Raw genomic sequence first — 27,328 nt, forward strand, 5'->3', positions numbered from 1 at the left:
TAAATCTACTACCTGGGCTCTAGTTTCAATTGCACGCAATCAATTGATCCTCACATAAACTAAGCACCAGCCAACTGATCGAGATTCGCAAGAATAGTGTTATGTTGAAACATTTTATTTGAGGCGGCTATAATTATGGCCATCATCATATACACAAAGAGACTCACTCACACTTGGAACTGTTATGACATTCTATGTGCCTAGGGTTTTATGCCAAGCTACTATTAGTTCAACAAAGTGTGATTTGAAGAATATTGCAAAAAGCTAAATCAATCAAACAATTGTTGTATTGTTAGTCACAAATTGTAGGATTGTGCAAAGAATAAGTCTTTTGCAAGAAGTAGTCCAATTGGAGAATTGGAGCTAAGCTTATTTATAAATCAATAAGTTCTACTGTATGTAGGTACTTCAGGATAGGGTAAAATTCTTTGCACTTGTAAACTCTATCCTTGTTAGTATATTCTTTAAGAATGGTGACAACAAGCTCACCCAATAAGGTATTTCTTGCAAGGGTTTTTCTCATCATGATCAAATTGTCATGTGAAACTTATTTTTTGCTGCACTTTATTTAGTTTGGTGATTTGATTGTACCTTAATTAAACTTGCATGTAATTTGAACTAGTTAGTCAACTTGGATAATTGGTTAATTTATTCAGGGTCAATCTTTAACCCAATACCTATAAAAAGGTCCATCAAGCCCCACTTTAAATAAGGTTGTAAAGGCAAAAATCCTAAGGCTTCCAAAAGGAGAATCCTAGCCTCCACATGTTAAACCTGTGAGTTCAAAAAGAGAAGGAGGAGATTTTGCTAGAAATTTTGTGCACCAAGGGTTCTATACCAAGCATCGTGTTTGGCATCATATTGAAGATCATTGAGGTGTTTCAAGTGAAGCTATAATACAAATTTAATGTATTGCAATTAGTTGTTACAGCAGTGAAGTCACGTAGATTGGATGGACATTGAAGGAGGTCTCTAAAAAGCGTAGTTGTCCAACTGATTTGGAGCTGAGTTCAAGTAGATCATAGGTTCTAATGTAAGTAGGTACTTCAAGATTTGGTATATCCTTCGTACTTGTAATTTGTAACATCAATCTTTGTTAGTGGATTCTTCAAAGAGTGGTGACCTTTATATCACTCAATGAAGTTTTTTATGTCAAGGTTTTCCCCATCCTAATCACATCGTTGTGTCACATTTATTTTTCATTGCACTTTATTTTTGATACGGCTGTACCCATCACCAATAAATTCAACTTAACCACTCACTCTTGTCATTCTTATCCAATGTGGAATTTCACTTGCATGTATATACTGAATAATCTCCCCCTCATGTATGAGTTTCTACATTTTTGTGGGTTTTGACAAAGTCCTATTAGTTCCCCCTTGCCTATGTGTTTTTTTTTTTTTTTTTTTTCCTCACTAACTTGTCATCAATGGAACCCTCGTACGCTATTCATGGGAACTAGGTATCAATCCTGCACACTCATCCATGGAACTCAGACCAAGCTTTCATGCCCATGGGAACCTAGCACCACACCATATTCTAGCACTATTGGCAATGTTCATTTGTTGGGATTTTTATTTTTTAGGACCGTCTGTGTGGGATTTATGAGCTTACCTTGTGCGAACTATAATTGTGAGGGCTCCAAGTACATGCACCATGTCTCCACTCTTGTACCTTGTCACATACCACCATAAGCTCTTGTAACATTTGTTAGGGAGAGAACACATTGGAAAGACTCTAATTGAGTAATTAAAATAACATATAGGGACATAATATGACTGAAAATTAAGGATTAAGCCTATAAATTTGGGTTCAACTATAATATATTAACTACTCTCTTTTATCACTTATATTCAATGTGAGACTTTACTCATGCATGTATATCAAACATGATCTTCACTTCTTTCCTTAATAGGAGTGTGATGGAGTTAGTGGTAGCAAAATTCTCGAGGTCAACACCCAAGATTTGGGAATGTGGTATGGTAATCAACACCCAAGATTTGGGAGTGTGGTATGGTGGGCGGATATCTCGCACCTGAAGCCTCGAAGTCTCCATGAGTGTGTTTTCATTGAAATTGTGGTCATCCTAAAGGTCGATGTCGAACGACCTATGGGATCAAATGATCCATGTCGGTAGGTCACCCGTGGCATTGGCCAATCGAGTGGCGCATTCGTGACGCATGTGGAATCAAAGAGAACTTGGTCCTCAGAAGATTCATAACCTTGCGAATTGCCTAGTTGGTCTCTTTCCGGCGGCGGAATAATGGATATACTTTCACGCCCAAAAAAAAGAAAATAATAATAATTCATACATGCACCCTGTACAAATCATAGGGAGTCTCTCAAAGGCTTCCTATTTTACAAGCAATGTGATGGCACCCACTACAAAATCTAGATGTATCCTTAAATAGTGATTTGTGTGTTCTTTTCTGAAGCTATAAACTATTTTCTGATCAAAATATGAAGCTACGTACATGCTTGCGGCTTAGGCAGTAACATCATATTTTGATAACTATAATGAACAGCTGATTGACGCAGTTCGCAATTGATGAAGACAAAAGAAGGATGTGAAATTCTATCTGATTCACTCCCGTCCCTCTCAATAAGTTGTTTAAGTCAACAAAAGTTTCTTTTTTTGTTCTTTTTTTCCCCTAAGGGCAAGTGGAGTATTTGATTATCAGATCATAATCTCACAGAAGATGGCAAAAATACCAACTGGTCATATGACCATTACAAATCAACGCGATTAACATATAAGACAATAGTGATTTTATATATTTTTTTCTAATCTTCTTTTTTAGTTTTGTGTCACTACACATAGAACAATTTTTATTATAAACAGTTATTTACTTGGTTCAGCAATTCAGCCCACTACCAAGAAAATTTTCAGAACAATCGGAGGAGAATCAGGTACAATCAAATGGTTTTAGATTTCAATAATTCTATGAACTCCTTGGAATTATCACTAAATAAGGAATAGCTTATTTTATTTTTATTGATTGGGACTTGAGAGAACCGTGTTACCATACTTAAATGAGATTAAGGTTACATACATCATTTTGCAAAAGGATCAATCAATCTTCTTTTTTGGTCTGCTGTTCTTGTCATCTTGTTAGATGAGTTGTTTAATTCACACCGCGTAAACCACAAAATAAAGTATTTTTTTTTCCTTGTCCCAGTTTTTTATTTAGAAGATCCTTTCCCCAGTTGATTCTCAAAAAACAAAAAAGATCCGACCTTTCCCCAGTTAAGCCTTGTTGTTTATTATATATATAATTATTCATTACTGTTTACTTGTAGACCATGATTGAGGGGAGTCAAACATGGTACCACTGGACGAAGACTGATTGGAATTTATCACTATCAAAAACAAAAAAAAAAACAAAAATGGAATTTATCTTGTACTATATTTTTTATTTTTTATTTTTATCTTGCACTCTAATTTGGAAAACTGTGATCATTGTAACTGTCATTAAATGAGTGCTTTAATAAATTTATGGGATAAATTCTTGTTCCCAGTCCCAGATGCATATAATACATTAATACTACAATTATTATTAAATAAATTCAAGTTTATTCTTTTTATTTTTTTTAAGTAAGAAACTATAATTTTTCTTTCATCCAAAGATATTAATGTATCATAAATAAATTCAAATTTATAATAATTTGGATTCTGATTCTACACTGAATAAGTCTCTCTCCATTTCACTTGAATAGAAAGAGTCAATCTCACAATCAACATTCTCAATTTAAAATAATTTGGGAACTAAAAATACACTAAATAAGTCCCTCTCCATTTCACTTGAATAGAAAAAGTCAATCTCACGGTTAAAATTCTCTATTTTCCGAATCTAACGGTGTACATGATTGAAATGCTATTGAAAATTTTAAATGACATAACAGTAGTTACTAAATATACCTTTTATATTTATGATATCTAATATGAATTATGAAATAGATTAAATATATGTATATTTATATTTATTGATGAGGTAACAAAATTCAATCTACCAAGTAGTATTGATTAAAGGAAGTACTACGTTCATAATATTTTTACCAAAAAAAAAAAACATAGATAGTAAATTATTATTGGTACTAATTTGAACAAATCGCTGAAATTACTTTTTTGCCTACCAATAACAGTTAGTAACGACTTATCACTTAAGATTTATTGTGAAAATATTGTAGACATAATATTTTTATATTAACTAATAATGAAAAATGGGGACTATATATTATGACTCTAAATACGAGTTGTTAACAAACTGTTCCTTTATTATTATTATTTGCTAAATAAGTAAATATGAGATGATTTAAATAAAACAATAAGGATGTCTGAATGAATGTAATAGCCAAGATTCACCCAATATTATGAATACAGCCCTATTCACCTATGTTTTTTATTATCTTGTCGTTTGTACTCTGATCTGGTCTTAAAAAGTATCAAATGTCATAAACCGTCCGCAAAGCAAGTAGCAACCAATAAACCATGGACAGAAACTTTGTTCTTACAAGGATAGCTAGACAAAGCTAACCCTCAACTGTAGGCTAGATGCTGACTCTTAAAATATAATAAGAAAAAACAATATGCAAATGGAGAAAAAGAGAGAGGAATAATGGATTTAACATGCATGCAAACGGAGAAAAAAAAGAGAAAGGAATAGAATTAACGTAGTTTAGCTTGAGGGCGTACATTTACAATAGAATTATTAGAAAGTCTCAAATCATTGCATTTTTTTTCTTTTTTTTGGGTTGAGAAAAATCAAATGATTACATTTTGTTATACAAAAATATGTATTAATTAGACAATAAATTCAATATAGTATATATATATATATACATTAAATTTAATATAGTAAGTAGTAACTCTAAAATCACACGATAGCTCATGGTATTTAAAATCACAACAATCCATGTTATTCTTTAAATCATGATTCACATATGTTTATGACAATATCCTGATATATTTTATAGGCTACATATTTATAATGCTAATATATAATATATTCTAACATTAACATTGGCCAAATAAAGCACAAAAAAAAAAAAAAAAAAAAAAGTATGTTGACAAGTTTTTAACTTATGATCTATTTATTTATTAATAAACTATATTAATTGTAGAGAAAATATCTTATGTGTCTGGCATCTACATGAGATTTTTTTTAGAAATTTATACATGAGAGAATTATTCCTCAATTGTGAGTTGAATTTCATATACTAATTACAATTTTGCTAAAATTACAAAACGCTATTAATATAAATAGTAGATCGCAACATCATCACATTTTCATTCTTTTTACTCAAAAGTGTCGGTATTATATATTCGGAACACGATATAAGGACTTGCAGAAGTTTAATATTATAATCCTTGGATACTATATTGTCTTCAATTTCTATCATGTGACTTTTTATTATATTATAATTCTTGGATATATGGTTTTTCCTTATTTTAGAAGAAAGGAAAAGTCGCCAGTACAAAGGACAAACGATTATGTAAGCAATTAAAATAAAATTAAAAAAATTCAATTTTCACTTTGATTAATTCATTCCTGTGAGCTCTTGAGATACATATTGGCTTGCAATCTTTTTGAATCATATATATTGAACGTTCCGAGAGTAGTGGAACTATGAAAAAATTTTAATATATTGGATTTTTCATTTCACTTAAGCATGTTTTACCATTACTGTTAATAATAACGTACGGGTGGATCTCATAAGATGTGTGCTACGTATTAAAATATTTTGCAAAATTATTTTACATCCTATAAATATAAAATACTTCGTATATGTTATAATATTTGGAGAATTAACTTCAATTATATATATAAATATATATTTTTTAGATAGAAATTAATTATACTTTAGCCTAATCTAACTGTATATATGTGTGAAAATTCCCCCCAAAATTTGAACCTCAGCCTTATCCCTCCCACCCCACAAGAACTTAAATTGTTAGAAAGTAGGAAAGTATAAATCTATATGTATAAAATTAATGCTAAAACTGAGAGAAAATCCAATTAAATTCTAAATTTGAGTCAAATTGGCTTCACATGTCCCATCTAATTTTTAAAATTTTGTGCTAATTAAGTGAATTATTAGGTGCAAATATCAAAGAGTTTAAATCTAATTAAATTCTAAATTGGATTTCAATTGTAGTTCAATTTTTTGCCACGTGTTCCATCTAATTTTTTTAATTTATGTGGCAAATAAATTATTGGGTGTAAAAATTAAAGAGTCAAATTCTAATTAGATTTTAATATATATATATATATATGAGAAACTATTAAATATTTTAAAATTTTATGGTTTAAAAAAGCTATAAGTTATAACTCGTATATTAGGTATAACTAGCATGTAACCTGTGGGGCCCAAATGATTTATGGGTCAGGTCCATCTACCCGGGGAGAATCCAGAGGCCCAAGCCGAGGAGGGCTATGGCCCAAGCTCGACAAAATAGCCTTTGGATACCGTCGAGGATAGCTCAGTCCTCGGCAGACCCAAAGTCCCCCCAAAAAGAAATAAGGGTAAAGACGGTATAGGACTGAAACTTGGAAGAAAGATCTAAAATATCCAGGGAAAGCTGCTGTTACTGCCATTTAATGCTCTGAACCTGACAGAGCCGCATTCTTTGGCTTTTACAACCATCCCTAACGACTTTGAGTATGGACTGATGGGACAAGTATCAATCTTGGAAAGTTTAACCCTATGCGTGGACGAAGGACAGTGGACGCGAGCTAGTATAAAAGGAAAAGTAAGTAATCTATAGAGGGGGTTGGAAAAAATGGCCAAAAACCAGAGCCTCCCAGCCCACCTCCAGGAGAAAGACTCCAGGGGTGAAGGAAAACTTAAACTCGCACGAACACCGCGAAAACCCACCGCCTGTCGATCAAGGCCTAGCCTTCCAAACCCACGCTCTACAAATGATATTGTTAGGGGCCTTTTTACGTGCGAACCCGACACTGTTACGGTTCGCCACGAATCGCGTCCTTACAATTGGCGCCGTCTGTGGGAAAGGCTTGTGTGTTGGTATAGGATGTGGGTCGATAGAGTTTCTTTGTTATTTCTAACCGTTGGTTATAGAGTTCTAGTATAAAGTTCTGTTAGGGGCTACGTTTCTTGACTAGGGGCTTGGCTGAGGAGCTAACTCCCTTAAAGCCAAGGTCTCCCGTAAAGAGCAAACTAGGCACTTGATAGCGTTAATCGTATGGATAAACTCTAGGGGCTTGGTTGAGGAGCTAACTCCCCTAAAGCCAAGATCCTACACAAAGAGAAAACTAGGTTTTGGACAGAACCAGGGCATTGTATGGTCCACGGACTCAAACCTATGGGGAAACCAACTACTTGGATGAGGAAAACTAGGTTTTGGACAGAACCAGGGCCTTGTATGGTCCTCGGACCCAAGCCTATGGGGAAACCAACTACTTGGATGAGGAAAACTAGGTTTTGGACAGAACCAGGGCATTGTATGGTCCACAGACTCAAGCCTATGGGGAAACCAACTACTTGGATGATGGAAAACTAGGTTTTGGACAGAACCAAGGCATTGCATAGTCCTCGGACTCAAGCCTATGGGGAAACCAATTACCTGGATGAGGAAAACTAGGTTTTGGACAGAACCAAGGCATTGCATAGTCCTCGGACTCAAGCCTATGGGGAAACCAACTACCTGGATGAGGAAAACTAGGTTTTGGACAGAACCAAGGCATTGCATGGTCCACGGACTCAAGCCTATGGGGAAACCAACTACCTGGATGAGGAAAACTAGGTTTTGGACAGAACCAAGGCATTGTATGGTCCACGGACTCAAGCCTATGGGGAAACCAACTACCTGGATGAGGAAAACTAGGTTTTGGACAGAACCAAGGCATTGTATGACTCAAGCCTATGGGGAAACCAACTACCTGGATGAGGAAAACTAGGTTTTGGATAGAAACAAAGCATTGCATAGTCCTCGGACTCAAGCCTATGGGGAAACCAACTACCTGGATGAGGAACCAACTATTTAAAAAAAAAAAAAAATGGCACATAAACCTCAAAATCCATCCGAAAAGAACTCCGCGTTGACGGATGGGTTAATACCTTGATTGCGCGGATTCCTCGGTCTACCCTCTGATCCCCAGTATCAAAGGGGTTGATGCGATACGGCGCAACGTATTACCCAAAAGCACAACCAAAGTCCCTCGCTACTCGGCTACCCTCTCGGACGAATTACTTAGAGTTTATCGTTCTCGAACATCGCTCTAGCATGCATCGCGCAGCGCTCAGCGGTTATCCCGGTTAGTTCCAAGAGTTTGATTTATTGATGATTAACCTTGTTATGCTTGATAATATTTGTAAGTTTAAACTAGTAGGAATCTGTGTTAAGGCGTTTTTCTGCCTGGAATATCATTAAGGGCAAGCTTATATTTAATATTCATGCATAAAGTAGTTGTTACGGAGAAGAAAGATATGTATAGAGAAATAGACACATATTTTATTAAGACAAAGGAACAGTACAGTGTACAATGAAAAGCTGAAACAAAGCTTACATTGAAGCTAACTACGTAAGTAACGAAAAATACAAGAGAGTGAAGATAAAGCCGAGGAGGTAGCACAGAGGAGAAGTTGGCTACTGCCTCGAGACCTTATTCCTCCTCAATGCTTTTGCACGCCCATAACTCAGGCAGCAAAAGAACCCAACTTGGGGCCTGCACCGGTGAAGAAAAGGTGCAGGGAACCTGACCTCAGGCTAACACCATCTACAGAAAAGGTGCAGGGAGCCGGAAGTTGGGGAGCCCCCGCAAAAATTTGCCTGCTACAAGGCAGACGGCGCTGATGGCGGAAATTCCTTCTTCTGACATACCAAAAATCTGGCATGACCAGAACCTGCTTCGGATTTTGACTAAAAGAAGGAGGAATACCATCTTCCTCCTGTCAAGACGGAGGACTGGCTTGAATCTGTGCCATCCTTGTCCATACCATATCACCTTGAGGATTCGGTGCCTCTGAAGCGTGCGGAGACCTTTCATCCCCATCCACGCCTCAAACATCTTGCTTTGAGGCAGTGGCACTAGAAAGAGAGATCGCGGATATGGAAGAAATATGGTTCTGAAGGGAACAGGAGAGGTCATGTGCAAGTGAAGTGATCCTCTATCCCATTTATACCCAGAAGTAAACCGGTGGCATTTAATTCACGCAGCGTCCCAAGGAACGCTACAGACAAAACGTCTCTGGCTCGATTTCCAACGTCGTCTGCAACCCTGAGGCTAAAGGAGTCTCGAGAAGGCGCACCTCGAACACTGGGACGCCAAAAAGTACCGCGTGATCAAAGACTACGGAAATACCTCTTAATTTGTGGGCCCAGTAAATTCGCGGCCCAGGCCCGTTCAGCATATGGGCCCAGGGACAGAACCAAGGCCTTGCATGGTCCTTGGACCCAAGCCTATGGGAAACCAAGTACAAAAAAAAAATTACAAGTTTTGGACAGAACCAAGGCCTTGCATGGTCCTCGGACTCAAGCCTATGGGGAAACCAAGTACAAAAAAAAAAATCACAAGTTTTGGACAGAACCAAGGCCTTGCATGGTCCTCGGACTCAAGCCTATGGGGAAACCAAGTACATAAAAAAATTACAAGTTTTGGACAGAACCAAGGCCTTGCATGGTCTTCGGACCCAAGCCTATGGGAAACCAAGTACAAAAAATTAAAATTACAAGTTTTGGACAGAACCAAGGCCTTGTATGGTCCTCGGACCCAAGCCAATGGGGAAACCAAATACTTTGATAAGAAAAGGTTTGAATTTCGTAAGATGGGTTACTTGATAAAAATGTCAGGTCACTTCATCCACGGCTTAAACACCATAAAAGGTTAAGGCCAATAAAGTTGTGAGGAAGGTGGTGAAACGCCCCAGCATTTAGTCGTATAAGAAGGCTGTTCATTTGGTGGGTGATATATCTTCAAATGGTTATTCCTCACACGGCATCAAACCTTCGTTTTACTCCTCGGCTAGCATGGGGTAAGTACTACTTTTCACTGGTCGGCCTTATTGTGCCAAGCGTTTCTATTAAAGTTATGGCGACATCTTTTTATTATCAAGTATTTTGGTCTTAGTCTTCATTGATTTAGATGCTATATTATTGTGCCGAGCAGCGTTTATAAATTTTTAAAAAAAAAAAAGAAAAGGCATAGAGACAAAACATGCGAAATAAAATAACAACAACTTTTATTAATACGAAAAATTATTACAACGTACAAAGAGGGGCTCAAACGAGCCTATACAAAATGTGAACTGCCTAAGCAACAATTACATCCGTAGTACAGATAAGTAAACTGTCAGGCGTCTTTTAAACTCGTCTTCAAAGTCTCTCCAATCTCTGCCTCAATACTGCTCATATTACGATGAGAACCTTCTTTGGGAAAAAATGAAGGAGAAGGAAATAGTAAGGAAGAAATCAATGAAGAAGATGGAGGAGATGAATGAAGAAGGTGGAGGACATGAGTAAAGAAGGAGGAGAAGAAGAGAGAAGAGATGAAAAGAAAGAAAAAGGAGCAAAAGAGGGAGAATTGAAAGCACCAGGATGGAACTGGTGCTGGGAAGACTAAGAAAGGGAGACGGAGGGTAGCGCCAATGAAGGAAGAGAGGAAGAAGTAGAGACACTTAGTCCCTGCCTCGATCCTGACTCCCAACACACTGGAGCCATACTAGGTATGCTCATAGGAGAGCGGTTGGTACTGATGATGGGTGTTCTCGACTCAGTCACGCCGAAAGTTTGACGTGACAAGTCCCTGCTTCGAATTTTGACTGAAAGAAGGGTGAGGTTGATTTTGAGTCTTCGCCATCCCTGTCCCGATCGAGCCATAATAAGCTTTATTGGAACATGGCGCTTATGGGAGGGGTTTGGCTCTTGCATCACTCGTTGTTATGGTAAAGTGTATCACGATTTAGTGTATAAACCAGTGGGTAAAATGAACCCTAGGGGAGGCCAAGTATTTCAAGTCTCAGAAGGATGAAAAGGGGTTCTTTACAAAAACAAAAACCTCCTCCTTTCCTTCTTATACAGAGGGTGGAGCGGGAGACATTTAATAGGTTCAGATCTCCAAAGGAATCTGCCAACACAAACATGCCGGTTCCGTTTCTCCACCCCATCAAAACAAACCGCCGAATTAAAGTAGTCTCGTAAATAGTGGTCATTAAAAGCGCGTTTTGGATACCCAAACGATAAGAACGCATCAAGCGCGAAATCAAAAAACCGTCTCATAGACCGGTGCATTTCTTGGACAGATGAAGAGCCGCCAACATTATTAATAGGCCAAATTGATTGGGCCGTAGGACGAGGTTGGACATCACCAAAACCCCCCTTTCCAACCAAGAGGTTGGACAGCCGGGTTTTGAGGGGCTATTGTGGGGCCCAAATGATTTATGGGCCAGGTCCATCTACCCGGGGAGAATCCAGAGGCCCAAGCCGAGGAGGGCTATGGCCCAAGCTCGACAAAATAGCCTTTGGATACCGCCGAGGACAGCTCAGTCCTCGGCAGACCCAAAGTCCCCCCAAAAAGAAATAAGGGTAAAGACGGTATAGGACTGAAACTTGGAAGAAAGATCTAAAATATCCAGGGAAAGCTGCTGTTACTGCCATTTAATACTCTGAACCTGACAGAGCCGCATTATTTGGCTTTTACAACCATCCCTAACGACTTTGAGTATGGACTGATGGGACAAGTATCAATCTTGGAAAGTTTAACCCTACGCGTGGACGAAGGACAGTGGACGCGAGCTAGTATAAAAGGAAAAGTAAGTAATCTATAGAGGGGGTTGGGAAAAATGGCCAAAAACCAGAGCCTCCCAGCCCACCTCCAGGAGAAAGACTCCAGGGGTGAAGGAAAACTTAAACTCGCACGAACACCGCGAAAACCCACCGCCTGTCGATCAAGGCCTAGCCTTCCAAACCCACGCTCTACAAATGATATTGTTAGGGGCCTTTTTACGTGCGAACCCGACACTGTTACGGTCCGCCACGAATCGCGTCCTTACATAACCTATGTAAATGCAAAGATATATTTAAAATTAAACACAATTTTTATTATAAAATATAAATAATTACTCAAATTATTTTTAAAAAAATAGCATGTAACACATCCATTAATGCATACATATAGTTACATTTAAGATTAAACATAATTTTTATCATAAAAATATAGATACTTAGTCAAATTATTTTTTTTAAAGTAAACATACGTCATTAGTCACATATTAAAATTTTTATCTAAATTTAATAATACTTATGATTATTTTTTTCTAATTTTTAGTAAGATAGAATATGTGATAATTTTTGTTATTTGGTGATTTTTATTGAGTATATGTGATTTTTTTTTTTTTTATTTCATAGCTCGTGAGTATTAGATTCTTAATATTTTACACTTATTAACTCACTTGATACAAAGATTAAAAAACTTAAATGGACACATGACACAAACTTAAGTGAATAATTATAATATAGTTCCCACATAAATTTAGACACAATTTTTATTATAAAAATATAAATAATTAGTCAAATAATTTTAAAAAAATAGCATGTATATGTATGCATATACTTAAATTAAATACAATTTTTATCATAAAAATATAAATAATTAGTCATTATATATATATATATATATAGATATTTAAAGTAAACGTAATTGTCACATATTATAACTTAATACTACTTATTATGATCTTCTTCTTTTTTCTAATTTTTAATAAGATAGAATGTGTAATGATTTTTATTGAGTATATGTGATTAGTTTTTTTTTTTTTAAACATTTATAGTTTATTAATATTAAATTCTTAATAATTTGCACTCATTAACTCACTTGGTACAAAAATTAAAAAACTTAAGTAGACATATGATACAAATTTAAGTGGATAATTAATTAAGTGTGGTCCCCACATAAATCTAAACACATGACACAAAATTAAATAACTCTAATTTGAAATTCTAATTTAAGTTTTTATCAGCTTCACATATTATTATTATATATATATAGATATATAGATTTGAACTCATATATGTGTGTAATTATTATTATTTTTGCAAAAGTGGGGAAGCATAAATTGCTAGAATTTAATTAAGAATATGCATCAATTACTTGCTAGGTTTAATTATTTTAAGCATACAATTATTCACTACCATTTTTGTTCTTTCTTGTGATCTTGAGATACATATTTGCTTGCTATCTTTTCAGCCATATTGAACGTTTAGAGAATGGTATTGGATCTGTGAAGCGTTTTTAATATATTGGACTTTTCATTTCTGCTGAACATTTTACAATTACAGTTAAAAATAACTAATCGATATCTTACAAGATGTGCAGTATATTTTAAACATTTTGTAAAACCTTATCTTAGATCCAATGCCTATAATATTATTATTATGTGTTATAATATTTGGGAATCAATTAAATTATATTGTATATCATTAAAAAAGGAAGCGCAGTTTATTGAAATAATATCATTTAAAATATGAAACAACTGCTTGAATAAATTGATAAAATTATTTTCACTAATTTAAGAAATTTTTTTTTTTTTATCTATGCAGCGTGGTATATAGTTTTCTTTTACCTTTTGCTAGGCTTTATTTCAATTGCTGTCAAAGCAACTCAATTTGAACAAGAAACTATTTTTTTAATATAAATCTTAGAAAAATAATAATAATTTTTTTATATAAATATTTAGTTCAACAACTATAAATGATTAATACAAGAAAAAAAATACAGTTACTATGTTTAGTTACGTAGCACAAGTTAAGTCCTTTTAGATATACATTACTGTTTCTTTAAAACTTTATCTCATCTTTATGTGTGTATGTTAAAAATACTTAGTATTCTCAAAAAACAAAAACAAAAAAGGTTACGTACGTAGCACGAACTTAGGCTATTACACTGTTGGAAGAGTGTCAAATTCCAAGTCAATGATTTTTTTTTTTTTAATTTACAATTAGCATTTCAAATAATTTTTTTTCTTATATAAATTTTGTAGAAAAAAATAAATAAATTTATGTTATATAAATAATTAGTGCATCATATATAAATAATTAATATAATAAATGGAATAGTATAATTTAACCTATTAACACGAGTACATGAAAATTAATTAATACATTTAACATAAGAGATTCTCATTTCCTTCTCAAGAAATATTGCATGACTTGGCAAAAGCTTACCTCAGGTCCTCAACTATGGTTTTTTCCGCAACTTACTAACTTTGTAGGTTGTGAGTAATAAAAATTAAAAATAGTATTAATAGTAGATTTATATAAAAGTAATTATTTATAGCTCACAATTTGTAATTTCTGTAGGTGTTATCTTTGAAAAAAAAAAAAGTTAGTAAAATTGTATAAGTCAAACCAAAGCACAAAAGTTTATCTGCGTTACTCAAGCACGTCAAACTCCTCCTTATCCAGGCTTTGTCACCCGTGTATCACTTTCCATTAATTTGTGCCTATAAATATGTATGCAAACTCCACATTTTATCCACACTAATTAAGCCCCCTCTACATTCTCTACTTTCCCACCCACTCTCTTACTTTTGTGGTGGTATGGATAATTCCATAAATTCTGAACCCCAGGTAAACTTTGCCCCCCCAAGAGACTTTGCCACCACGTTGAAATCGGATCTGAAAGAAACTTTCTTCCCTGACGATCCCTTCCGGCAATTCAAGGACGATAAACCAACCCGCCGTGTCACCAAAGCTCTACAATACTTTATCCCAATCCTTGAATGGCTTCCTAAGTACAATTTACGTTTACTTAGATATGATATCCTGGCTGGTCTTACCATTACAAGCCTTGCCATCCCTCAAGGAATTAGCTATGCAAAACTTGCTGAAATTCCTCCAATCATTGGCCTCTGTAAGACCCATGTTTAATTTTTTGGCACACACAACGTTCAAGATATATATAATATATAAAGATTTATCTCATGAAATTGTAAAAAGCTATAAATGATTTGGCTTTTTTTTTTCTGTTGTAGATTCCAGCTTTGTTCCACCTCTTCTATACGCTGTTTTCGGAAGCTCGAAACATCTTGCAGTTGGAACAGTAGCAGCGGCATCATTGCTCTTATCGTCAACCCTTGATGATGTGGTATCATCAAAAGATAATCCGGCATTGTATCTCCAGTTGGTTTTCACTGCCACGTTCATCACCGGAGTCTTTCAAACTGCTTTAGGTTTTCTAAGGTGAGTTAATAATAGAGAGAAAATTAAAGAGATGGATTGTTTTTTGGAACAGAATCCTTTTTTCATTTAAAAGTTTATTTCGTGATTATTTATTTCAAATGATATGTGTTTTTCGTGTCCGGTATAGCAAAAATTGAGTTTTTTTTTTTTTTTTTTTTTTTTTTTTTCTTGGAAGGAACAAAAAAGGATAAAATTAATTAAAGTATTATCCTCCCAATGATTATATTAATCAATAAAATATACGCAACATTATCTTTCTTAAATATAAAATTTTTTCATAAAAATTGTATTAAATTTTTTCTAAAATAATATTTTAATAAATGCATACAATTCTATATAAAATTAAAAAAATTAGTGTACTGCACATGCACACTAAGAAGTTGTATCTAAATTGATCATGTTGAAGGCAAAAGATAGAAGTTGTTCCTAAATTGATATTGTTGACGGCAAAAGATAGAAATATTATTGGTATACGTTGTTGTTGTTTATTTTTGTTAATAGAAAAAAAGTCAATATGATTAGTATTCTGGTGTGACGGCTGTTAATAAAAGGAAAGATGATTTTGGTGCAGGTTAGGAATTTTGGTGGACTTTTTGTCGCATTCCACGATAACTGGTTTTATGGGAGGGACGGCTACGATAATCTGCTTGCAACAGTTAAAGGGATTTTTCGGAATGAACCATTTTACCACCAAAACCGACGTCATTTCTGTGATGCATGCAATCATCAAGAATAGAAAGGAGGTTTGTAATTTCTGGAAGACACCCCCAGCTTATAATAAATAAATAAATAAATAAATTTTTTTTGCTTTTAATTCCTTGATCCAAACTGAGATTGAGGGTCGGGATTAATTTGGTTGAGTCCATCATGCGAATGAACTCACATCATATGGTGATTCATGAATGTCACCAGAAAATGACAATCACATAAAACAAATGGTACTGTTTTTGAAGATGAAAAATACTTTTTTTTGGAGATAAAATTTCATAAAAAGTCATATTTGAACACTCTCTTATGTATCAAGATATTTTAGAAACTACACTTCTAGTTTTTTTATAAAAAAAATTCTATAAAAATACTTATTTACAATCTTTAATATGTATTACAATATTTTCTTATAATTGTTAGAATCGCAAATTAATGTAATCCCATTAACTATAATCAGAAATATCAAATATTATAGATTCTATGCTGAGTGTGTATAGCTAGAGGAAATCCCATGTTATAACTCTGTCATCATACAAAAGGAATCGGTGTTCATCTTAATGAATTCATTGCTTTGGCTCTCAAAAAAAATTATCATTAAAGTCTTATAAATTGATATTTCAACTTTTAAATATAATACAAAAAAGTAATATTTAAATGTATTTATTATGCTATTAATGTAACATCAATTGTTATGTCATTTTGTGAATTTTTTATAATAAAATTAGTATTATTTTAGTATTTTCCTTTAAAAAAGAAAACGATCGAGGTCAAGAAATAAACATTGATACTCAAACGATGATAATGACATTTGATCTTCTATTGTACAGTGGAGATGGGAGAGTGCAGTTGTTGGTATAGTTTTCCTTATTTTTCTCCAATTGACTAGATATGTGGTAATCTCTCTCTCTCTCTCTCTCTCTCTCTCTCTCTCTCTCTCTCTCTCTCTCTCATAATATTGTTCAACCATAAATTTCTAGGCAAAAAAGAAGCCGAAGCTATTTTGGGTGTCAGCTATGTCTCCACTGGTGACCGTAGTTATAGGTTGTCTCTTTGCTTATTTTGCTCACGCAGAAGATCATGGAATCCAAATTGTAAGTGAATTATAATAATTATTATTATTATTTTATTAATTTTCCTCTTAAGCTGTTTATGCTTTTGTTAGATGACAATAATGAGTTTTGCAGTGAGGCATATGTGGATCATTTTAAGAAATTTTATATACATCTGGTTAGGAGAACACATGTTTACAAACCATTGATATATTTAAAATAAATTTAACCATTTTCCTTGATGTTTAGTTTAGTCATAACTCACAAGTTATCTCAAAAAAAATTGTGAGTAATATGGTTGGTTAAGTAATAAGTCATCCATTTGACGTGAGTGTTCAATATTATATCGTTGAATCTAAAATTCACTAACTCAAATAATAAGACAGTCATTTGACTTGAGTGTTTAATATTACATATGTAGTTGAGTCTAAAACTCACTAACTTAAGTTTTTAAGTTAAAGTTGTATCCCAACATATTGTATTGAACCCTTGTTAAAAGGACTCCTTATGGTTTTAAGTTTCAATTCTCACACACTCTCAAAAAAAAAAAAAAAATATAGTTTCAATTCTCACAAATCCAAACCCCCAATAAATGATATCATGATTAAACAGAAGAGATGGTGACTAGCATATTAACTCTACACATATTTACGTAAAGGATCTAAAAATTAAGGGTCATACTAACGAGTGACCTAAGAGTACTCATTAACAATCCATTTTAGTTAAGAGGAGTGTGCATGTGTGTTGGTGGCTCCCATAATTGCATCACATGTGAGTAGTAAGTTGATTAAATGATAAAGGTGGGCCATTAATAGAATATTTTGTTCATTTAAACTTACTTACTTAAACTTTTGAATTAAGATAGCTTCCTTCGATTGAGATCATTGTACAAATAACCCCCTCCCTCTCACAATAATTTTTTACCAATTTTATTTTTTTTAGCAATTGCATCAAGAATGCCCCAAATAATATTACACCTTATATCAATCCAGCTTCTCTAACATGTTGTATTTAAACCCTTCACAAAGAGACTCTTTTAAAATGACACTTTCAGTTTGGGTTTTTATCCTAAACTCCTAATCATATATGATGCTTAAAGAATTGACCATTTTTATATAATAATAATTTTCTTCTAAATATATTTGATTTTTTACCTTTTCCTTTGTCCTTTATATGTTAGGTGGGACACTTGAAGAAAGGAATAAATCCTTCTTCAATTCATTTGTTAAACTTTGATTCTAAATATCTGCCAACAGTGGCGAAAGCTGGGATTGTAACAGGCCTCATAGCTCTTGCTGTAAGTACTTTAATCTTCTTCTGTAATAACATATAGATATATGAATGAAGTAGTCATTGTCTAAAATAATTAATGCAGGAAGGGATAGCAATTGGAAGGAGCTTTGCCATAATGAAAAATGAACAAATTGATGGGAATAAGGAGATGATAGCTTTTGGCTTCATGAATATTGTTGGATCTATCACTTCATGCTACTTGACAACGGGTATAAATCACTCAATCATTTTTGTGTTTTCAAATATGTTGAAATTTTATTCAGTGATTTTATAACTAAATGGTATTTATTTTGTATATATATATATTATATATGCAGGACCATTTTCAAAAACTGCTGTCAATTTCAATGCTGGATGTAGGACTGCCATGTCCAATGTAGTAATGGCAATTTTCATGGGGCTCACGCTACTGTTCTTGGCTCCTCTCTTTAGTTATACCCCTCTCGTTGCTTTATCTGCCATTATCATGTCGGCTATGTTTGGACTCATCAAGTACGAAGAAGCCTATCACCTCCTCAAAGTGGACAAGTTTGATTTTGTCATTTGCATGGCTGCCTTCTTAGGTGTTTCATTTGTAAGCATGGATGTGGGCCTCATGCTTTCGGTAATTTTTTTATTATTTTGGTTAAATTATTAATTTTATTTTCAAACTGTTTAATTTTATTCTTCAACTATTAATTATGTCACTTTAGTCCAACAGTTCTCCAAGTCAAGTTAATTTAATTGATACCTAATCCTAATAACCACATCATTCACGGAGATGTATAGAATGACTATATATATTGATAAATAATGATAAACATTGAGGATGAAAATAAAAAATTTTAAATACTAGAAACCAAAAATAAAAATAAAAGTATAATTTAATCAATTATTTTTTTAATAATTCTTACTTGACTTTTTGTATGAATTTTCTCTTCAGGTTGGACTTGGTATAATCAGAGCACTCCTATATGTGGCAAGGCCTGCTACTTGCAAGCTTGGAAAAGTACCAAACTCAATCTTGTACCGTGACTTTGAACAGTACCCAGGTTCAACAAATGTCCCGGGCATCCTTGTTCTACAACTTGGTTCCCCTATTTACTTTGCCAACTGCACCTATATCAGAGAAAGGTAATTGTATATTATTTTAAATTCTATATTAGTCCCTAAAGTAATAGAAAAAGAAGGGGAAAAAAAGGCTATATTGTAGTTAATATCATAACAGTTTTACTTGTACTTTGAATAGGATTTTAAGGTGGATTCGGGAGGAGCAGGCTAATATCGTGTCTAAGGGAGATATCCTTGAGAGTGTGTTTCTAGATTTGACTGGTAAGGATGATTTTAGGTTCTCAATATAATTTTGAGTTAGAAAGAACTTAAAATTATAAAAATTATAATTAAAAAGAAGAAGAAGAAGAAAAACAATCATATATCCATTATTCAATCAATCTTGACCAAAACAATTCATCTGTTTCTATAGGAGTGACTTCCATCGACATGACCGGCATCGAGACCTTAATTGAAGTACATAAAACGTTGCAAGCAAATGATATTAAGGTAAAATGATTATTATGAAATAACAAACCCCCTCCCCCCCCCACCCCCCCCCCCCCCCTAAAAAAAAAAAAAAAAAACGAGGAACTATAGTCTAAATTGGATGCTTATTTCATGTTTTCCAGATGGCAATAATAAACCCGAGGACTAAAGTCATGGAGAAGATGATAACATCAAAATTCGTAGACACCTTTGGAAAGAAAAACATCTTCCTGTCTATAGATGCTGCAATCGACGCATGTCGATTTTCACTTCATAATTCGAAGCAACATAATAACGCCCCATTACAATCTTTTGTTGTTTAAGGTAAATGTATGTAGTTTCGGATTGTGATGTGTATGGGCCATGTTATTTGTAAAAAAGAAAGGAACCTCTCTTTCTATCATAAACATAGCAATGGCTTCAATGTTGTATCATAGAATTTGGGGATCATGTACTAGTAAAAAAACTACTACATAAAGTTTTGTCACGGGGGCTTCTCTTTTTATTCCTTTTAATAAAACTATCAAGGTGTATTTTAGTACTCGTCTATATATAGCTATTTCCATTGTGCATGTGGCCATTTTTTTTTTTCCATCATTTTATTTTACTGCAAGATGCTGAAATTGTTCTGGCTCTGGGCTCCAAAAGTCTGGGCTAGCGTAGATATTAAAAAGTCCATTGAACAAATTGGGTGAAAAGGGGATCTCATCTCATTCTCATACTTTTTATTCATTTAACCTCCAAAACTTTTTATTTAATCACCAAATAAAGTCCAAATTCACCTTAATCGCAATCTGTTTTAAAGGTCTAGCCTGGCCAATCCTTTTGTCCCCCCAAAAAATGCGAAATAAAAATAAAATGAAATATGCCCAAAACCCATCTGTATGATATTAGAGAGAAGGAATGACAATTATTGGCCTTGTTTTATGCGTAAAACTAAAAGGAAAGGTCACTTCAGCACAAATTGTATGTAACACAAGTGATAAAAATAATAATAATAATAATTAAAAAAATCCATATTAGTGTTGAAATAAATCAAATGATTTACCAATAAATCTATCAAGATTACCACTACGCATCCCTCCACAAGTATAAGTGTTTGTAAGGTGTAGAGGGTAAGGGCTAGGATTCAAGTCTTTAGGAGGGAGTTTCACACACATATACACTTAGATTATGCTAGAATATAAATTCTATCTTGTAAAAAAAAAAAAAAAAAATCTATCAAGATTAGAGGTTCCTCGAATAGGAAGGAGCATGGAAATATGGAATAATTTTGTTGAAAGACAAACACAATCTATGGCAAACCACCAGTTATGCCTCACTAATAAGAGGCAGGTGCCCAAGTATAGACAGTTTCCTCCATTTTGAAGGAGTAGTGTATGGGCCACAAATTTTCGTAAATGTATGGTAAAATGATCTTGAACCTAATTTATTTCCACACCAATCAAAAAAAGTTTTGAATTGAGACCACCTTACCATCACAATCAAAATAGGTATGACTTTTATCCAACAGGGATGGATTTGCCTTTTGGACACGCGCAAGATCAAATGGGCAACAATTTCAAAATGAGACCACCAATGGTTCTTTAGCCATGGGACTAGCTAATTGATGTGGTACAGCAAATGTATGGTCCTAAATTATGTGGGACAATGTGACATATGTATAGGAAACTATATCCAGAAGGTATTGATAAATAATAAGGCCTTCCCCAGATGTTATAAAATACTTAATTTTGTCACTTTTCTGGTGATGATGATGACACAACTATGGAGCATATAAGTAAATTTTTTTTTCTAATGATGATGATGACACAACTACGGAGCATATAAGTAAATTTACCACTCAGGGTGTTAATTTTTTAAGAGTACTCACATCAATAGATATACAATAGAAAAATGTGTATAATTTTGCCTAAAAATAACTCACATTAATCAGTGTATAATTATGTAAATTTACAAATCTACTATAGTAATCGTGTAAATTTACACTAAAACCATTTATTTTACTTTTTTTTTTTTTTTTTTTTTTACGTATCTAAGGATGAAGGAAAAGAGTAGACGGTGATTGTTGTGTGTGAAAAAATATGAACAATTAAAATAAATTGACATTTTAATTAAATGAGGTATAAAATAGATAATCTAACATAGGTTGTTATGAAAAATGAGTATATAAAATGAGGTATAATCTAACATGGGTTGTTATGAAAAATGAGTATATAAAATAGAAAAAAAAAATAGGTTTTTATGCTAAAATAAACAAACAAACAAGCAAAAAAAAAAAATGCGTACGTACAAATGCTCTAACCATGGATGTTATAACTTAGGTGTTTTCCAAAACTCAATAACTGGCAAGTCTTGTCATGGTGTACAGCTTTACCTCTAATTCTATTGGGCAAAATTGGCGAATATGTTTCAAGCACATTTTTTCAAAGACAATCAAGGCATTTGTATGGCTGTTCATGCATAATTGAGACAACAACTTGGAAAGTCCGCAGATCAATTTAATTATGGGATGCAAAAGGGAAAAGACCAGGTGCACTGCCAATTTACCCTAAGTAGAATATGTGAAATTGACACAAAATGTCTAGACTTTAAATTACAAAAGAAATTTAGAAGGCATGACATTTTTTTATTTGTTTGAATTATCTCAAAGTGTCACTCGGTATGAAAATCTATTCAGATAGAAAATCATAGAAAATATTCTTCTAATGGGGCCTTTTATCATCAAGATGTAAATTATGAAATTGATGTAGCACAATTTATTGGACAAAGACATGCAATGCTTTAGATGAGAAAACCATTCGCAGTCAAACAAACAGGCCAACATCTGCTATTCGAAACGTGTTCACTCTATAGAAACAAAGGACATTATACATATGATATGATTACAAATCAATTTGTTAGGTAAGCATATAATTCCGTCACTCAAAAGAGGTTCAATAGTGAAATTATTGCAAGTGGTATTAGTGATTATTCATTCACATTCAACGAATAAGTTTGTTGTTTTCCGTAATGTGATTCAAGCTCAATTAATAAGAAATTGTTGTTTTTTCCTGATTCAACCAAAGAAGTAATGAAAGCATTGAAAGGGGATTCAAATGTTATTTCCTTTAATTTTACGTCTTAGCTGAATAAAGCCAAAATGTGTGATACAGATTATGCCTTACAGGTTGTTAATGTTATTTTTGGTGGTCGATTCAGTTCAAATGACAGGACAGAATTAAAAAACTAGAACCCACCAAAATATGCAAGTACAAATAGTAGATAAAGATAATTGTTTGTGTGATCATCATTATAGTGAAATTTTGGCCTGATATAAAGCAAATCCATTATAAGTTTGTATCAGAATACCTACGCAAGTAATATTAATGGCTATGCTAAAAATTCATATACTAACATGCATGGGCCTGAAAAAAGTCTAGAGCTAATCTATATCCTAATAAGAGGAAAAGGAATAAAGGACATCAATTTGGTGCATAAGCCTTGACTTAAAACCAGAGAATGGCCTGTAAAATAGACCATTTCAAGAATGACCAAAGCACTATGGTATTTCTGGATACAGGGGAAGAAGCCAAACCGTATTTGCGTTTCATCATAAAGAAGTATAGTCATAGGGATTTTAACATAACATTGATAAATGCCTAAATGGAAGGATATCCTCCCCTTCCCAAAAAAAAAAAAAAAAAAGGGCAGACCAAAATTTTTATTAGACATAATTTAATAACAATAGATGAATGTACTATATAATTAAATGTCTTATAAAAAAAAAAAACTATAATTAAATGTAAACACTAGTAAAATTTCTACTTAACAAAAAGTTTTTTTTTTTAAGTTACTATGGGTTGCTTTTTTTTTTTTTTTTTTTTTTTTTTTTTTTTTTTTTTTGAGGGGGAAGTTACTAAGTTAGTAAGACATGAAGACATAAATATATAGAAAATATTAGCTTATAATTTATCTCAGGAGAAAGGTTGAGCTCCAAATATGTTTGGGGCTTTGAACTCCAACTACCAATAAAAAATGACATATACTCTATTTTGTGCAATGTACATAATTCATTTGATTAGTAAATGCACATAACAAATCCAAATGTCATCTTTTTATTGATGTTTGAAGCCAAACTCTTTCCATTATCTTGGACTTGGATATAGTGTCACTTAAAACCCAATAATTAGTGAGTCACTTAAACCTTTAATAGAGCTTCAGATTGAGATCCGGTGCAATAGAAAGGGCTATTGCACCATGCAATAGCAAATCAAAAGTTGGGATTAAAAGTTTCAAAAGTCGATTTTAATTTCTCAATCCTTGAATATATAAAAAATTAACCTCAAAATTTTTACCATTTTACTTTTTCACTTTATTTTTTAACTTCTCTCTCACACCCAGTGGATCTCAATCCTAAAGTTTCAACTTTCATTTATTGAAGTAGATTTAAAATTTCTTAAAACTTAGGTAATAGAGTTTTAATAGAGTAAATTGTTGGATGTAGTGTCACCTAAAACTTAATAATTAGTCCCATAAATAAATAAATAAGAAGAAGAAGATAAAAATAAAACTTAACAATTAGTGAATCATTTATGGTTCATTTGGATAGCAAGATTTGGGCATATGGATTTGAATTTGAGCAATTAAAATCCAAATATCTTGTTTTGATAGTTTTAAAAAATCAAAATTTTTGATTTGACGAAATCCTCAAAAAATTTTAAACCCTTGAATTTGAAATGATATCTAAAATCAATGGATTTGAAATCAAGGCAATTCAAATCTATTGATTTAAAATCCAAATCCAAATCCAAATCCAAATCCAAATACAAGTTTCCAAACACAACCTAATAAAATTTCACTTGAGTAGATTTTAAATTTCTTCAAACTCAGGTAAGTTTTTTTTTTAGAAGAAAAACTTAGGGAAGTTAGTTTATAGAGTTATACTGGAGAAAACACGATAATAACAATTAATAAGTCATGTGACTAGTTCCCCAAGTGTGTGTAGTCTTCTTGTCTTGCAAAACATTCCCCAAAGCCCAATAGGTCCAACGGATTGGCTCTGAATGGTCACCACCACCACCACCTAGCCCACTTGATTAAAGGCTTATCGTAGATTACAAGTCTTATGGCTAGAAATTGTATAGCTTTCTAATTTCTATCATTTCCTGTTGTGAGAGCCTTAAACAGATATTGAAAAAAAAAAAAAAAACCAAACCTGTTGAAGAAAAAAAAACTATAATAATTTTTTATGACATTTGCTGGATGGAATAGTACAATTGATTAATTTGGGAATGTAAGAACAAAGGTGCAAGGCTTAGAAAAGTTTTTTTTCGCCCTTAGGTTCAAGTTCACTCTCCCCACCTCTGGGAATGAATGTGCCAGTTATCTCAAATGCCATTGTCCGTATCAAGGCATAGAATTTATTGCCCCAAATAGTTATTGGATTAATATGTGTTAATATGTGTGTGTGTATATTTATGTTATAGTTTTTTTTTTTTTTAATCAGACCAATCTCTCTTAAGATATAAGCAAACATTAGTGACTATTAAAGTTTAATAAAAAGACAATCTCCTCTTGAGGCTTATGGTAAATACAACAAATACAATAAAATTCTTATTTCTTGAATAAGAGTACTTATTTTTTAGAACAAGTTATTTTTCAAAGATATAATTATTGCATTTCGTTCTATATAAATTACATAGTATTCCCATAAAAATAAAATAAAATAAATAAATAAATAAACATTCCCAAGTTTTTGTAAATCGGGGAAATCACATAACTCAAGAGCACAATATTGACTTCACTAACAAGCAAAAGATAAATTAGGAACATTGTCGCTTAACTAAGAACTATCCTACAAAAATAAGATAACTAAGGACAAACTAGGGATTTCATTGTATTGTATGCTTATATTTATCACAAACTTTATGGCGATTTTTTTTATATAGATAAATTCAATGCTTATATTATTATAATGGGAGAGAAATCTTAAATGTTTTAACTAAAAATACTAAAATATGTCAATTGAGCGTGTTCAGGAATATTCTTATTTATGGGCTGGGCTCCAGTTAAATACTCGAGGCCCTGTCGGGCTGGGGCCTGAATGTTTAACATCATTAACCTGCTGATAGCGGCCCAGCCCATGATCACCCTTCTTTCACTGTTCGTTGCTAACCTCACTCTCTCTCTCGCAAAAGTCTCTCTATTTTCCCACAACTTTTTTCTCTATTTCTTTTTTCTTTTCTGTTTTTCTTTTTAAATTTTATACAATCCCGAATTGCCTTTTCGATTTCGACCTTCCCACTCCGCACCGGGTTCTTAAATCGGAGTCCCGCTAATCTTTACACCCAAAAAAATGGTACCAGTTTTTGTCTTCTTAAATTTAATTAGCTTTTATTTTTTCCTGTTGCCTTTTCAGTCTCTCAGGCTTGAATAAGTTGAAGTCTATGTTATTATTGCCACCTCCTGCTTGATTCAAATTTCCCTGTTCAATCTTGATTTTGATATTCTGCTAAGACATGACTTGTTGTTCATGGACTTTGTATATGTTACATTGTAGTATTCAAAATACCTTGCTGTAGTGTCTGCTTATTGTGTTTCTTTGGTTACTGTTTGTTACATTTGATTTAGAGTTTTAAACTTCAGTATCACATAGAATAGTATTTATGATAGTAAATGCAACTGTGTAAGCAACTTCAAGCTTAGAGAGAGAGTCTCCTGGTGTACTAGTGTATCAATGTTTTTTTTTTTTTTTTTTTTTGATAATCAAGCTAATTTTATTGAACCACAAGCTGGAAACCAGCAATTACAACAGATGTCAATGTTGTTTGATTACTTACAAATTGCCGCATCGATTTTGTTATGGCTTTGTTGTTTCACTCTGTTACTGTGGTCTCGGGCTCTAAGTGTATAAAAGAAAAAGGGGAATTCTACAATATGATAGCTCGTGTTACACACGCATACAGGGTTAATTGCAAATATCATCCTAAACTATAAGGGTTTTTGCATTGTGCACCCTTTAAATTTCAAATTGTTGCAATTAACACCATAATTTGAGAATAATTTGCAGTATCCACTCACCATCCAAGTTAGAGTTCAAATAGTGGAGCAAATTGTAAATGCTCTTATAGTTTAGGGTTCACATTGCAAATGCACTGATTGTTTAGGTTGCACATTCTCAATGCCCTCATAGTTTAGGGTGGATGATTGCCCACTAATATATTAATGTTTTACAGTAATTTAGATGTTGAGGTGGACATTGCAAATTAACATAGAATTAGGATGTTAATTGCAAAAGTTTGTAGTTCAAGGTGCATATTGCAAATATGCCTATTGATTAGGATGAATGATTGTGTGTGTGTGTATCATACTGTTCTTTTGCAGTATTTTTTTTTTTTCAGTGAATTTATATTTATTTTATTTGATATAAGAAAGTTGAAATTGAGGTGATCTTGGTGGGGTTTAACTTTAGATAGGTTCATGGATCAGCTATAGATATATTTGTACAGGAGAAACTGAGTTCTATAGGTTGAGAAGGAAGAGGATTGCATTAGCAAAACTTGTGTGAGAACAAGAGGTAACA

General features: G+C 33.3%; 1 protein-coding gene across 3 annotated transcripts; it reads left to right on the plus strand.

Moving 5' to 3' along the window:
- The first annotated feature begins 14,497 nt into the window (after positions 1 to 14,497).
- On the plus strand, positions 14,498 to 20,302 carry LOC115976961 (probable sulfate transporter 3.5). 3 transcript variants are annotated; one of them, XM_031098538.1, is made up of 12 exons: positions 14,498 to 14,867; positions 14,989 to 15,196; positions 15,768 to 15,939; positions 16,732 to 16,797; positions 16,882 to 16,995; positions 18,134 to 18,250; positions 18,329 to 18,455; positions 18,564 to 18,850; positions 19,169 to 19,359; positions 19,475 to 19,557; positions 19,709 to 19,785; positions 19,908 to 20,302. In XM_031098538.1, exons 1-12 carry the CDS (start codon positions 14,555 to 14,557, stop codon positions 20,085 to 20,087), a joined length of 1,935 nt encoding a protein of 644 aa, XP_030954398.1. In that variant the 5' UTR covers positions 14,498 to 14,554; the 3' UTR covers positions 20,088 to 20,302. The 3 variants fall into 3 exon arrangements, with proteins under 3 accessions (XP_030954398.1, XP_030954400.1, XP_030954399.1); XM_031098540.1 differs by lacking the exon at positions 16,882 to 16,995 and having other exon boundaries at positions 14,509 to 14,867; XM_031098539.1 differs by lacking the exon at positions 16,732 to 16,797 and having other exon boundaries at positions 14,509 to 14,867.
- The last annotated feature ends 7,026 nt before the right edge of the window (positions 20,303 to 27,328 follow it).

Source organism: Quercus lobata, chromosome 2 (assembly GCF_001633185.2).
Source record: "Quercus lobata isolate SW786 chromosome 2, ValleyOak3.0 Primary Assembly, whole genome shotgun sequence".
NCBI classification, from domain to species: domain Eukaryota; kingdom Viridiplantae; phylum Streptophyta; class Magnoliopsida; order Fagales; family Fagaceae; genus Quercus; species Quercus lobata.

Bases quoted from the DNA above. Each gene is read 5' to 3' on its own strand.
- LOC115976961 (XM_031098538.1), top strand. From the start codon at position 14,555: ATGGATAATTCCATAAATTCTGAACCCCAGGTAAACTTTGCCCCCCCA. The intron at 16,798-16,881 runs GTAATCTCTCTC...ATAAATTTCTAG, and splicing joins TCCAATTGACTAGATATGTG to GCAAAAAAGAAGCCGAAGCT. The intron at 19,558-19,708 runs GTAAGGATGATT...CTGTTTCTATAG, and splicing joins TGTGTTTCTAGATTTGACTG to GAGTGACTTCCATCGACATG.